This window comes from Anser anser (assembly GCF_964211835.1).
Source record: "Anser anser genome assembly, chromosome: 1".
NCBI lineage: Eukaryota > Metazoa > Chordata > Aves > Anseriformes > Anatidae > Anser > Anser anser.
Genome location: NC_139720.1, coordinates 148,968,242 through 148,983,455, shown reverse-complemented (window position 1 = coordinate 148,983,455; position 15,214 = coordinate 148,968,242). Strand labels below are relative to the sequence as shown.

General features: G+C 36.2%; 1 protein-coding gene across 6 annotated transcripts in view; it reads right to left on the bottom strand.

Moving 5' to 3' along the window:
- Positions 1-15,214, bottom strand: part of MYO16 (myosin XVI) — a 385,412-nt gene that overhangs the window by 46,203 nt on the left and 323,995 nt on the right. For all 6 annotated transcript variants that reach the window (XM_083834843.1, XM_083834844.1, XM_083834845.1 and 3 more), the window contains 2 exons: positions 6,290-6,386; positions 1,127-1,373 (listed from right to left, as the gene is read on the bottom strand). In XM_083834843.1, the coding sequence (XP_083690969.1) occupies positions 1,127-1,373; positions 6,290-6,386 (344 nt within the window). The remainder of the gene's footprint in view (positions 1-1,126; positions 1,374-6,289; positions 6,387-15,214) is intronic.

Genomic DNA, 15,214 nt, shown 5'->3' with positions numbered 1-15,214 from the left:
ACATTTTACTCCTCCGAAAATCAAAACGCTGAAAACCTTTTAACTTACAGTGGCAGTGTATTAGATAGATGTCTATACCATCATTTTACAAACAAATCCCTTTTTTTTTTTTTTAAATTGTATTTCTGCATGGCAGATCACCAGCAGAGCTGGAATTCATGCACAGGATATAGCCAGCTGCCCATGTAGTAAATGAAACAGCTAAAGATGAAAGTGTGGTGCTCAGTGGATAATTTGTTTTCACTGTAATGTTTAATTACAGTCTTTCCTACAAAGGCATTTCCTCCAATATGTAATCACTGGGATATTTGAAGCTAATTAAGCAGATGCACTGCCATTTTCACTTTAATAAAAGTCACTGACAAAAGCAATGAAAGCAAAGGCAGTTGTTCCGGATGAGAATTAAGTTCCTATGGAAAAATAAATACTTGTATGTCCAGCACGTTATAGACACTTTCCTGCAACCGATACATACTTGCTAGTAACTGTAAATGCTACCTTTGCCCATTCAGGTGTCTGAGGGAAAAAAAGATCTCGGCCACCACAGCTAAGGAGAGAAAGGCTCTCCAACACCTGCTGGATTTGCACAATAGGTACTCTTGAAAATTCTGATGGGAGCTAAACAAAACAAACTTTCATCTATTTTTAAATAAGAGCAAAGAATCCTCTTCAAAATCTATCTAGTTCAATACACATTCAGGATTTCTTAGTCTGCATCTTATTGTATTTTAATGCCTTCCTAGCTGTTTTTCATTATCTCGGCATTTCCCAATGTTGGAATTTTAAGTTAGATGAGTTTTTCTTTTGTTTCTTTGGTTTGATGAAAGTTCAACTATAATCTATTTATCTTCAAATTAAAAAGTATTTATGTAAAAAAGAAAGTCCTCAGAGGCTTGAATATGTTCCTATGAAGCTCAGTCTCCCTTGAATAGTACATTACCATTGTCCTTTAGTTTCTAGACTTAATTACCTGCTACACAAACAAAATAGTGTCTAATACTGATTCAGGCTGAGCATATACTTGAAAATCTTCCAGAATTCCCGTGACTTTCTAAGCAGGGAAGAAAAGCTGAGGAAATGCTCTAATTCCTCACTATCCAGCACAGAAGATATTTTCTCATCTTACCTTTTGTGGACTTCCTCTGGTCTGTTTCTAGCCTCTAGCTTTTCCCTGTGGTAAGCTGCATTCATCTCATTGCGGATCCGGTCATTTTCCCGAGCAATGTCAGAAGCGTTTTGAATGACCAAGGCATCATATGTTTTCAGCCCCATATCCTCGGCATTCTGCAAGAAGCTTTTGATTGAGGTGACCTCTTGCTGTTTGATGCTCATCTTCTGTAGCATGCGCTGGCGAGCTAGAAATCCTCTTACAACTACCATAACAAAAGAAAAAATTATGGACTAATGAAAGACAACTAACAAATTAGCAAATAAATTAATATTACTGTGTGTTCTGCTGTAAACATAAATAAATCAAATTCAGTCAACATCCTATACAAAGAATGAAAGAAATGTGACTGCATATATACATACAAAAAATGGAACCCTGTTTTCTAGTGCCAGTGCTTAAAACAAAGTATGACAGCAAATTCATTCGCAAATTTAAGCTATCATAACTCAAAATGTTTACTTTCACTGAAAGTTATTTTTGTTTGCATTACAACTGGAAACTTGGATGTATGATGCAGAATGCAGAAGCATACACTTACAAAGCAAAGATCAAAAGATCATTTGTTTCAAAATAACCCCGAGTAAATGATTGTTGCATTGAATGCCATAGAAATTATAAGATCGTTTGGATCTGATCAACTTAAAACAGTATTTTAGATATTTCTGTGTACCTATAAACAGAAAAAATAAATAAATCAAAAATCAAAACCAACACAAGAACTTTGACTGAGACTTTGCTCATTTTCTTTCAGTAAAAACAATTAATGCAAATTTCTGAAATGTTTCTGTCATATCATCTGCATTGTTCAGTTTCAAATTTTCATCTATATTGCATCAGCTTTCTGTGTCTATCAGGTCTAGTTTTCACACTCCTTGTCAGCCTTATGTTTTGGTGTATCTCCTGTAATAGCTGTGTTACTTTTCTAAGTATGTACATGCATTTCAAGCGTTTCTACCCAACCTAAATACCACCTAGTCTCCTGAACTTTCAGAAGCACCCAGCTGATCAGAAACACAAGGCACAGAGACTTCTGTGGCCATGATGACTTCAGTACCAAGTTGATTACTCTACCTGTAACCAGTGGTATTAGTATTCTTGGAGCATACCTCCTGGTTTAGGAGGAAGAGCTGTACCAGCCAAAGGTGCTTTTCTTGTTTGTTTGTTTGTTTGCTTGTTTTCAATTTCCCCAAGGTGCTGTTTCTTTCCAGGTCTAGAGTAAATTCTGTGTACCTCACAGGGAAGCACTTCTTATAGTATTATTTGCCTAGTGCCTGAAATACTGCTGACTTTCAACTTACATGTAATAAAAATGGGTCAAATTTCATCATTCCTTATAACGTTTGCCATCATTTTGGTCAAATAAAAGTTTTTCATAAGTAAACAGGAAATAGCCTGTATAAGACGTTGTTTTGTGTTTGGGAGATACTAATGAAAATAATGAGGTTGTAAGATTAAAAAAAATATATATATGCTACCACGTATAGGCCTTTTTAACAATGTAATTAGTTGTAGGAGCACTGCAAAGTAACATCAAATGACAGTCAAGCTGAATTAATCTAAAGGAAAAATGTAGAGAGAGAAAGATGCAATTAGTCTTCTATGAGTGTAAGATGATACTGAATAAAACAAATAGATAAAGCAGAGGGCAATGTAAGATAGTTTCACCTTTTATGTCCTTGTTTGGATATTTAAAACAAGATTTTTTTGTTTTTAGAGATGCTCTAAGCCTGACTGATGAATTACAAGACAGGGTAATGTTAATGTCCTAATGGTGCTGCTATCCAAAATTCACTGGTTTTGGAAACATTCAAGTTCATATACTTTGATATTATTTATAATGGACAACTTTGAAGGTTTACAATTTTTATAATCATAGCCAGCCATGCCATTTTCAATCCCTTGGAGTTACATTCTATAATAAAATCTGACTTCTTAAAAACCTGAAACATTAATGCACTTACCCAATTTAGTTGAAAAGGAAATTAATAGCACAGTTTTTTTTGTTGACAATTTTATGAGAATTCACAGTGGATATACACATTACTGAGTATGAATTCATAATGTTGCTGTTGAGAAGGTAATGAATACATGTATAGAACGTTATCAGAGTTCAAGGCTCGCAAGTATGAAAAATTTCAGAGCTTAAAAATCAAAAATTGCTCCTTCACTTCCAGTATTTTCTTTAAAATTACCTGCTGCAGAGCAGATTGGGCATTTGACAAACATTTAAGTATCAAATCCTGGATGACTTTGAAAAGAAGCTTGTATATTAAAGTACAGCTGCATTTTTACAAGTGTGCTTATACATTTGTATTTCGATATTGGCTAAAAAATGAGAGGGGGTCAGTAACAACACTAAGGTGGGTTATGAAAGGGAAATACAAGGCCAGACCTCCCATAGGATTGGTGGCAGGCATGAACGATGCAGAGTAGTCTGCTAGGATGGCCCAGTAAAATGATGCCCATTATAACTAGCTGTAGCACCTAGAGACTACTCTGAAATAAGCATATTCATCAAAGCAGAGATGTTTTGAAGAAATGCTCAAGAAAGTTTAGCCAGGAAGGTTTGGAAGACATTTTTTTTCCCACACATTCTCATGAACTGAGTATCTCAGGTTTTCATTAAAAAATGGACATTTCACCATGTTTCCTTTTCTATGAGGATATTTGAAAGATTTTGTCTTCAGACACAGAAACAAACAGACAGCAACAAAAAAACATCAATTTCAGAAGGTCAAAAACTGATGTGAAATGAAACTGTCATTTCCTAGATCTTTACTGCTCTGCGTCATACAGTACTGTATGAGTACTTAGACTGTGTTATAAACTCATTCCTCATTTATGTAGATCTACAATAATTCTCACACAAATTAGAATAATAGAGGTTAGCACGCTCAGGGCATTAAAATAGCTAATTCTTTATAGTTCATCTAAAGTCAAAGATCAGAATAATCAAAATTCAAGTAGACCATGGATCTGGCTTCTGTGAGAAATGTTTTAACTATTGTCTATACAATGTATTAATGTTAATTCCTAATCTGGACAAATTTTAATGGAAGAATCTAAAGATGATGGATTTTCCTATGCAATCAATTTTCTCAATGATTCAATATGATCAAAACTTCCCATATGTAGTTCTCAAACTGTCAGGAAAAAAAAAGAAAAAGAAAAAAAAAAAAGAGCCTGTAAAATCACCCCTTTCTTTGCTTGTGTAAATTAACTTTCAGGATAACAGAAAAAACTTACCTAGCTTGGTTTAATTAAGTTTAATTTAATTTAGTTTTTTTTTCTTTTTCTTTCCTTTTTTTTTCTTTTTTTTCCAAAATGTATGGAAATACTGAAGGGATTGCTTGTAAGACTGGGGTAAAAACATTCTCTTCAGCTAACAATTTTGGACAAGGCCATTTAAGTCCTTGTACAGTTATAGTTTCCCGTTTAAGTCCTTGTACAGTTATATGATAACTACATTTTAAGATCGCTATAGAAAATATTGAGTAATTTTGCTATCAGTCAATATACTATCAAGAGAGATTTATCTTTCTTTGGATGCAAGGGATGAGGGTAGAAATACATGGATATGCAGCAGGAGTGATACTACTAATTGCTAAGCATCACCATCCAAGTGTAAAAGTTTATGCATCTCAGTTTTACGACTACATAAGAACAAGGCACAGGTACCGATCCTGCTCCCAACCTGCCAGTGCTCTTTGGCATGCTAATTCTGCAAGTTTCAATTGTACCCATTTGTGAAGGGCAGCATATTTCATGAGCTAATGTAGTAAAATGGATGTGTAGCTATTTCTTACTCATACAAGTTCCTTAGTTTCTCAGGTTTCCCAGATTCTAGAAAACATACAGATGAGCCATAGTTACATAGTAAAACCACATAATTTTGGTGAAAAAGACTTTTCAAGTTAGCCTAATTAAGGATAACTAGAAGACAAAAAAAAAAAAAAGAAGACAAGAAAACCTATCATCTTCATTCTTCAGGCAGGGTTTGGCAAGTGCCTATTCCCTTAGCTCTGTAAAGCATGAATGCATCTGAGGTGTAGCACTCCGTAAATTGGACTCTGAAAGGCAAATATTCCCTTTCTTTGATAGGTCGGCATGAGAAGGGAGACAGGATAAGTCACTGTTGCTTTTCTAAATGTATGAATACAACAGGGTTATTCGGATACAAAATCAGGCACAAGTTTCAGCACCCAGCTGACCTGTGACCTGTGTTAGCTGTTACCCTCCACATTCATTCCTGAACTGCTACAATTTTGATTCCACTTCAAAATTCAACTTTTCTCTTGGTTTCCTCTATTTTTCACTGTAGTCTCACAGGGAAGAACAGTTAGTTAAAATGGAACTGGGTTATATATTCTTAAGTCTGTAATATTGTCTATCTGACCAATAAAACCAACAAGGTAAGTCTTTGTCTTTCTGATTTCCTTAAAAAAGGTGCTAATGGGAAATGTTGCAGACATCAGCTAATTAGATCAATAATGCACTGTGTTAAGGAAGCAGTTATTTGAGATTTTGATAGGAAACGGAATAGAAGTAACAGGAAATCAGGAGACAGTGAATACTAACTCTTTTAAAAAATGAGCCAAAAATGTCAGAGTGATCTTAGTAAAAACAAAAACATAGAAGAAAAAAAAAGCTTAAAAATAAAAAAGTATTTTCTAATAAAAAACTGCAACAAAAGGAGAAAATAAAGACAACCAAACATTAAATCATTAGCTTTGTATTCACAAACATTTGAACACGCAGGTATTTTCTATCTTTGTTATTGTATTTGATTTGCAACAAGAAGTTTAAGGTGATATTAATGCCTTGAAAAATCAATGAACATACTTTAAAAAGGAAATATTCAAGCTCTCCTTATTTTTAATTGTAGTCAATAGTTTTCCATAAAATTATGTTTCACAGACAGAAAGTGTAAGCATTACCAATGCTTGCATCATCTCCAAGAATCTGTGTAAGCAGTTAGTTGGAAATATGTCTATATGGAAATATATAAAATACAGCACTATTCAAGGAGGAGAAATTTGTTGTTGTTGTTGTTATGCAATACGTTTCTTCTGAGTGCACAAGGCGACAACTCAGGAATACTTGCTCTGTAATCGTTACCTTTTTGGCAGGTTATAATTTTCTTCCGAAGCTGAAGGCACAAATCGTTGAGATGGTCAGCTTGCCAGTACTTAAGAAACACTTTTCGGACTCCTATCTAGAATACAAACAACAGGGAAACCTTCACCATCAATAAAAAATGCCAAAATGATGACAAGTAAATAACAACAGTATGTATGCAATCCATCTAAGGGCTGAGATCAGATCTGCCTTTTAAGAATAGAGTACAATGCCAATAGTTGTACAGAGAGGCAATATCACTTGATTGAATAAAAAATGTGTTTAGAAAGGACAAACAAGATGTCATACACAAATTCCCCCTTCATGTCCAAAAACATCCAGGACAAACAGTCTTCACATTAAATATGGGTTGGAAAAGAAAGCATTCTGGATGTAATTACACTAATGATGTGGTACTTAGAGACATGGTTTAATGGGTAATAATGCAGGGGGACGGTTGGACCAGATGATCTTGGAGGTCTTTTCCAACCTTTATGATTCTATGATTCTGTGATAATGTGTTAGACAATTTACTAGAAAACAAGGTTTAGTGTTCATAAAACAGAGGACTGTGAGCAAGGAGAAAGGTGAGAAACCTTAAACCTATGTGGAGCAGAAAACAGTAGCAGACAAATGACATCAGTAGAAAAGATTCAGCCCAAATTGTAGGATGGGAGAAACTCAATGCCATTGGTAAGAATGATTCCTAGTGTCCTATAAAATCATGAACCCTGGTTCCTGGAGTTGCCAGCTGAAGCTGTTCTGCAGGTCTCCTCTTAGAATCAAGCAGTCAGAGCTGCATTTGTGAAAACAGCTTTCCTAAGTATTGACAAAGCGTATGAGCTTGTGCTGGCACTGAGCATTTGCTTTGCTTGATTTATCTAGCTCTTTGAGGGTCTTAATAAAAACAGCATACATGGATGCTCTTCTCCCTTTACAGAAAAAGTTAATTAGTTACACCAAAAAGAAACACCTTCCTTTTGATACTTTCAGAACATGCTGAAACAATCCTTAAAATTATTCTCTGTATAATCTTCAAAAGCATTCCTTTCTAATAGCCTTAAAAATAAATAATAATTAAAAAAAAAAAAATAAGAAAGCTACTCCACAAATACTAAGTCACTAAAAAGCTTGGAGAAATGATGCTTTTGTTTATATCACTTTCTTCTCAGAAATTCTGGAGAAGAAACTTCACTTCTAAGAAATAACAAGACAGTACCAGGTAGCTGTGCTATCCAGTGAAGATTATAGCTTTTGTCTAGCTAATAATTTTGTATGGTTTATAAGCATGCTGATTAATTAATACCAGTCTGGCTGAAATTGTAGACATTCATTCCAATTCTTGTTTGTACACAGTGCACAAGCTCATTTTCTTCTCATTGCACCATCCTGCTCCACTGTTTTTTTAGTATAGATGTAGGAGCCAGGTAGTTGGCAGGGAGATTTGCACACCTTTTCAACTAACTGCTTTTAATCCAAACACTGTTGTCAGGTATACTTCACTGGTGGTGATAAACCAGAGATAGCCAGGACACATTTACCATGTCTGAACTCCATTAACAAAATTCAGAAATGGCAGGAGCACTTTTTAGTCCCTCGGCTTCCCTTCTCTCTACTCTAGAGAAAAACTACTTTGAAATAAATGTTAGGAGTCTCTAATGCTAAAGTTTGAGCTGACAGACAATGATTGTCAACTGTTAGTCTTTTAGTTAAAATCAGATGCACTCAAATGGCAAAATTAGAATTATTTCTAATTTTTTATTTGTTAGTAACTCTTTTCCCAATAAAATAAGCCTTTTTGTGTTACTGCAAAGTGTGTGAAGGCAAGGTGCTAAAAAAACATATTACTTGTCTTGCCACTGTAGAAACTCATAAATAGGGAATAGGCTTTCTTTACATGCTGAAAATGCCTGGAACAGCTATTTTAGAAAACTGTGCGGCTACAGAAATACTAGCATAGCTTAGCTATTCCAGAATAGCTCCTCTATTCAGACCATCTATTCTGGAATAATCCTTCTGCTTACAAATTGAAGTTATTATTCCAGAACAAAATTGCTTTTGTCCAAGAGCCCTGTTTCTACAATTGTAGCTACCTTGGTAAAATGGTGCCATTATGGTTACTCAATAGATTATCTTAAGTGATGCCTTATAATTTTATAACGTCATATTCATCTGAAGCAATCTCACTGAGTTCTCATTAGGCTCTCATACTTTGCTCTCAGGGACATATTCTCATGCTCATTTTCCTGACTGCTGACTTCAAATAGAAGTTTTCACTTTTCTTCCTGTACTTTCACACTTGTCTCCTTGTCTGGTTCTTAGCACTCCGAATTCCTTCTTCATCCATCATCTGCAGTCTGCTTCATTAACAGAACTTGCTAAATTTCCTTAGGAATCTTTCTTTTTGTTCCCAATTTTTTTCCTCCTCTCTTCAGAAAAAAAAAAATCAAAGAAAAATAAGTCAACCACTTTCTTCTTCAGTTTAAGTTTGCTTCTCTTTCAGGCATCTAATCCCATGTTATGAACAAGCAAATTTTTCATGTTTTCACAGCAAACCATGTCAATTTACTCTTCTCTTCCCTTCAAGCATTCTTTCTATTTTTGAACCTTCAGCTTTCTTCCACGATACCAGAACTTCATCTCGACTCCTCCCACCACATCCATTCTGTCACTAAAGGCTGCAAATTCTATGATAAATGCTCATAAAAAACAGGTTTCTATTCATCTTGTTAAATCACATATTGAACTTTTCTTGTTACTAGCTTTGGCTACTAAAATCTTCATCTACTTGCTCACATCACCTTAAATCCAGAATTGTTCTGTAAGAATAACTGAATTATTACTCATATGGTTAACTGTAATGAAATTATCATGTAGTTTTTAAAACTAGCATTTTTTTTCTGAGTAGTTCTCAGAAAACCAGTGTGCAGATACAGATACTTCTTAAAATTATATTCTTCTCCTCTGGTGACATTTTCTGTTTACACCCCACTTCTTCTTTCCATAAGCCCTCTACACCATTTTGAAGACTTTTTTTTTTTTTTAGCCCCTCTGTCTAAGGCCTATACCCAATTGTACACTTTTTCTCATTTCATCTCTTTCCCTCCTTTTCCTAAAATGCTCGTTTCTGTCCTTCCTTCCTCACTGGAAGTCTAAAGCATGCCTCCCTATTAGGGCAAGATTATGGTACTTTGACAGTAGAAAAATCAGAAAAATCAGTTGAAGGAGATGAAAAGTTACATTTTGAAACCTTAGAAGGAGCCCTTATAACCAGAAATGCTTACAGCAAAATTAACAACCCCATTCTCAGTTAGTCTCGTAATTAACACACTGGTCACATCTATGATGTACTTCAAGTGTGTAACTTAACTAAACATGGAGTTGTGATTTATTCTGCAGCATTCAGTCACAAAATCGCAGTCAAGACAACTGCTCAAGCTTATGGTCAGTGTAGCTACAAGTGTTTGCCATCTGGCTCTGTAGACTCACAAAGCCAGCTAGGGGACATGCAAATCATCAGCGCTCTTTTCTCCCATCCCATACCCAAGGAACAACATAAATGGAGTTATCATGGTATCACTTATACTAAGAACTTCATTAGTAGAAGTCTGCTACGATTTTTAAGTGAATGAAGAACGGACAGAATACAAATTCACTTTTTACATTCAGATAAAAGCTATCTGCAGATGTTACATCATATGCCAGGTCTATTGAGAATAGACATCTAGACAGAGGCATGTATAGAATAAACTACTGTAAGACATCAGGTTACGTTCACATTGCTGGAGATCTCTGTTGCTCCATCTTTGAACTAAATCTGATACCCTCTGAAGCTGATAGAGAACAAGTTAGTCTCCCTGCCTCCTCTGCGCAGTTCTGGCGTTCAGTGAAAGCAGGAACACTGAAAAAGGTTGGCATTTCATATGCTGGATATCGCTACAGTTTGTGAGCCTGCGACTTGTCTTCGCTGCGGTCTTTTCTCTAACCACAAAGTGTTTCCTGCTTACCTAGGGGGAAAAAGGTTAAAATGTTCTTCCCCTAAAGAAGTCGCTTTTCCGTACTTCCTGGGCTACAAAGTGCTTTCATCTGAGTCTGAAATTTTAATGTCATTCAGACTCCTGTAAAAGTAAACCATCTGTGAATTACAGTCATAGTTATTTTAATTAGAAAAGCATTAGGGCTTTAAATGTTATTTTTCAAAATGACACATTTTTAAAGATTAAGTAAAATTGTCATTGATGACTACCAAAGCTTCAATTACTGCTACATGCCTTTTTTTTTTTTTTTTTTTCCTGGGAGGAGGAAGAAAGGATGGGAGAAAGCTGTTCTTATTCTCTCTCTTTCCTTCCTTCCTTCCTTCCTTCCTTCTTTCTTTCTTTCTTTCTTTCTTTCAAGAAAAGGTGTAGGATGTAGAAGTACAGACATTCAAAACTATGGAATGGATGCTGAGATGGTGTGTAGGTGGCATGGAGGCAGTATTAGCTCATATTTAATAGGTGTCAAGGGAATCTGTAAAGCTGTTCTTTAGTTTAAAAAAGGCAATTTGTGGGAGTGCTGTGTGTTTCTGGCAGTACTTTCAAAATAGCTACCTACAAAAGACAGAGAACTATAATCTAATGATATTTTACACAATGACACACATTTTCACAGTGCATTAATGAAATGTAGAAAAAAAGCCTTAAAACTATTGTAAAACGTGTCTTTCTGCAGCGTACATGTCTGCAAAAATATTATAACGACAAACACATTTACAGGGCACTGATCTTTTACAAGGACTGAAATGTTATTTTTAAAGGCTTACTCTCTCTGCTTTATTTGCTAGCTTTTCTTTACACATTTTAAGAGCCCTCCTTTGTCTCTGGCAAAATACTGACCTTGTACACTGGCACATATTGAATACATCCACAGTCGGCACAGCTTATGTATGGTCTTAACAAAAGTATGTGAGTAGTCCAGTATTCACGCAAGTGACATAAGGCATTTATGCAAGAACTTGTCAGGATCTGGACTTCTGGGAGAAAAAGCTCTCTGGGAAATGGCAGAACAATGGTCAGCCCTGTTCCAAAAACTGTGCAACCCTCACAGCTCTTCGCTGGTGAGGCAACAAAGAAATGACTGCATCGCAGGAAAGGAAATGAACAGGAAGAGTAAGATGTATGTAAGGAACACATAGCCCTACCCTGGTTCAATCTCAAGGGATCCCTGTATTATAGACCTACGACTCTATTCTTTCTAAATTCTAGAAATAGACATAGTACTGAAAGAAACAAGATGGATGTGTCTGTGAGTGTGAACTGAGAAATACAAGCACCAGGCAACAGGGACAACAGTGGCACAGAAGGTAGCCCCTGAAGTGGGAATCTGGAAAACTAAACCCAGACACGTAAGAGATGAGCACCAGGACCAAATATGAAGTGACCTATCTAAAAAACAAAAGAAAGAGAAGAAAACAATAGAAAAGGGTCAAGAGAGAGGCAAATAGAGAAAATCAACTTTGAATTAGAAAGAGAGACTCAGAGTCCAAATGTGAGAGAGCTGCATGAAAGAAAACTCAGAAGGAAAATGAAGAGTTTGCCAGACTAGTGATCATAAGCACCCTGAAAGGTAGATAGAGGTAGGTAGGGAGGAATATATTCTAGAGGGAAAAAGAATAGGAACCATAAGAAAAGCTCAGTGTGAATAGATAGAGCTGGTCAGAAGTCAAAGTGAATGATCCAATGGTCAAAGGAGATGCTGTGGGCTTGTATTGTGTAGCATAAAAGAGCTGCTAGGAAAGCTTGCAGGTGGATGCTGGCTTGGGCCAGCTTTTTGGCAGTACTGGTGAGGTGTAGCCTCACTCTGGCAATTTGTGCTACCAGCAAATTATTTCTAAGAATATAATGGGATGATATACTACTCGGACAATGTAATTCTGCTGACAAAATTCAAAGTATAAGGCAAATACAAACACTGGTGTTTTAATCATTTGCCATTAGTTTGGAAACCCCTCCTGGGATTTTTTTTCAAATGTGAATATGAAATTACTCAATTTTAAAATTGCTTCAAAGACAATTGACTTCTAAAATAGGAGATTCAAAACAAAATGGAAAATGACTTTCAGCACAGCTAAGATTAGTAAATGACAAATAAATAAACTGGCATACAATTTATGAGGCTCCTGAAATGACTTCAGTAATGTCTGTAGCTGTAAGAACGTGGATTGGAACTAAATCAACATCTGTCTCATGCAGCTACCTTCTGCTGATTTGGAGCTTCAGAAAAATAAATAAATAAATAAATAAAATCAGACTGACCTTCCTGTACTGCTTATTTCATATCTGATCAGTCTTTGGATCATTCCATTCAAACTTAACACCTTGTCTAACTCTCTCCAAAATGAGTGATATCTTGTTTTCAGAATCCAAGGCTACTGATAAGAAGGAATCATTGTGGATTAGAACAACCAGGCTAAAAATTGAAAAGATAAGCTAAGACAAAGATTTTATTAGACACGTTTAAGAAGTCCTGTCTTTTAAACAGACAAGTATTCATAGCAGTTAAAGGCTCAGAGATTCACCTTTAGTGAAGTCTGTCCTTTGGAGCGCTTGTATTTAACAGCTGCACTGTACAGTGAGAGCAAATTAAACTGACGTTTTACCTTTGGTAAAATACAAGTTGTTTGCATTTTGGCAAGCTCCATATGAAGTAACTGAAGAGTTAACTGCAGATCACTGACCTTAGCTAAACAAAATGTAAAGCTCCAAGTTTTGATGAGAAATCTCAGTAAGCTATGAGCTAACTCCCCTTTATTGAATTCATATTTGCAAGCTTAACAGTGTGAGGAATGATAATCCAAATGAATGAAAGTTTCCTTCTGTCAGTAAAAGCAGCCAAGGACTGTTTGTGCCCCAGATTTCTCTCAAAGCATGCTAATGTTTGCCGGCTAGTCATGCTATTGGGATGGTAGGCTTTCCCTGGCTAATACATCATCGCATGACAATAAATGAACAATGAACGTGGATTTGTAAAGGCCTTCAGATGTTCTGGAGGGTGGGAGATTCTCCTGCTCGACATGAAGCAGCCAGTACTCCCACTCAATTTGACTCTGAAGTTTATCAGCTTGCTCCCTCTTATATTAGTAGCAAAACTCTCAATGACTTCTCCAGGGGTTAAACAAGTCTGTTATTTTCACTCCGTCTGGTGCAGGAATGGTTTGTTTTGATTTAGAAATCTGATTTTCTCTTACATAGGGTGTGCTTAAAAGTCACAGCAAGTAGCTAAGCTTGTCATGATCGAGTATATATTTAAACTGAAAGAACACTTTATCTAGGCTGCACACAGAGTCAGGATGCAAAAACAGCCTTTCATTAGTAGCTCTGCACTTTCATAATTTCAGTAGTTAAGCTAAGTGCACGACTGAAACAGCATTGTATGCCAGCTTCAATTAAACAGCTATTTTATTGTCCTGGTTTAGTTATCTCCAGCTCAGCTTACCCAAGTAACAGCAACATTTCATAAACCTATCAACACTTCTCTAATAAATACTTCCCCCTAACACAGAAGCTGCTGAATCAAGCACAAGACCTTGGCTAGCTGATAGTGTTTGCTCTTGCACTCCAGTAAATAGTAGAAAATAAACCAAAATTGGATTCTGGTATTAGGTCTTCTTCATTTGCCCTCGATTTTTAAACAGGCTGCAATATTTACAAGAGGAGGAAGAACACGTTTTGTGAGTAGGCTTTGAGTTTTGTAAAACACTCTCCAAACACAAGTTATGTGAGGAAAGAAAGATAAATTGTCAAGTAGAAAAGAAATACGAAGAAACCACTTTCTTCACCCATTTTTTGGGAACTCATTTCAGAACACTGATTTGCTTTCCCCTCCCATCAGTTTAAGATCACCTTTCACAAAATGAGATAGTCAAGTATGTTATCCCAAGGAGGTTAAATAGTGTATCATCTAAATTCACCCAGCTACTACAGAGTCCAGATTTTTCCTTCCTCCCCGCACCCCTCACCTCCCTTCTGTGGAGTTCATTGCCAACCTTGTCCTCTGATGACATGTAAGCAGGAGGTTGATTTCAGATGTGTGTTGCTTTTTCCTAAACTTCACCATCCTTGATGTGGATACTTTAGCTGTCTATTTTTTGGCCAATTTATCCATCCAAATCTGCAACAGTTCTTCAGGGAAATGCAGGTAACAGAATTGGGGAAGACATTCTTTGACTTATTCATGAACCCCTGCACCAAACAGATTTTCAGTTCCAGCAGTGACTCATTTAAAGTAGTTACTGCTGGCAACAGTGGCTGAATAAACTGGTTATATGTGTAACCCCCTAACTCTTGGATGATTTTTGGTGATGCACTGTAAGATGACTCCTTTTCTCTGACTTAGGTAGCTGACATCATCCTGGGTTCCTAATTTTTCTTTTCCTTCCCTTTCTTTCCCCTCCTTCTCCCTTTCTCATTTTTTTCTTTTTTTTTCGTTTTTCTTTCTTTTTTTTTTTTTTTGGAGTCCTCTGCTGTAAAAGCATAGAGGAGGTCACCCATGACAACTACAGATTGCATAAGCTTCTTCATTTAGATTGTTATTTAAAGTTCAACTTTCATGATTAGTCAAATGAATCAAAAAAGATAATTGAGAGAGAGAGATTATGTGACACAGACATTAGTCACTACTGGTATACAGCTTTGTACCAGCAATACAAAACGTGGTGGTATCAAATTGGTGTTCACTGGGCATTGCTGTAAGAAGTTCTCTGGACTTAGAATTAATTTTCTCCTAGATTTTTCTTCCAGGATAACTATATTTCCATCTGTTTGTCATAACTCTTTGTGGCTTGAAGTGGTAAGGAGCAGGTCACTCACTCTTTCAGACAGACCTTGTTCCTTTCAGCTTAGTCTGTTGCCAGTGTGCTTCTTAGTCACTCACTGAGAATGGTATAAC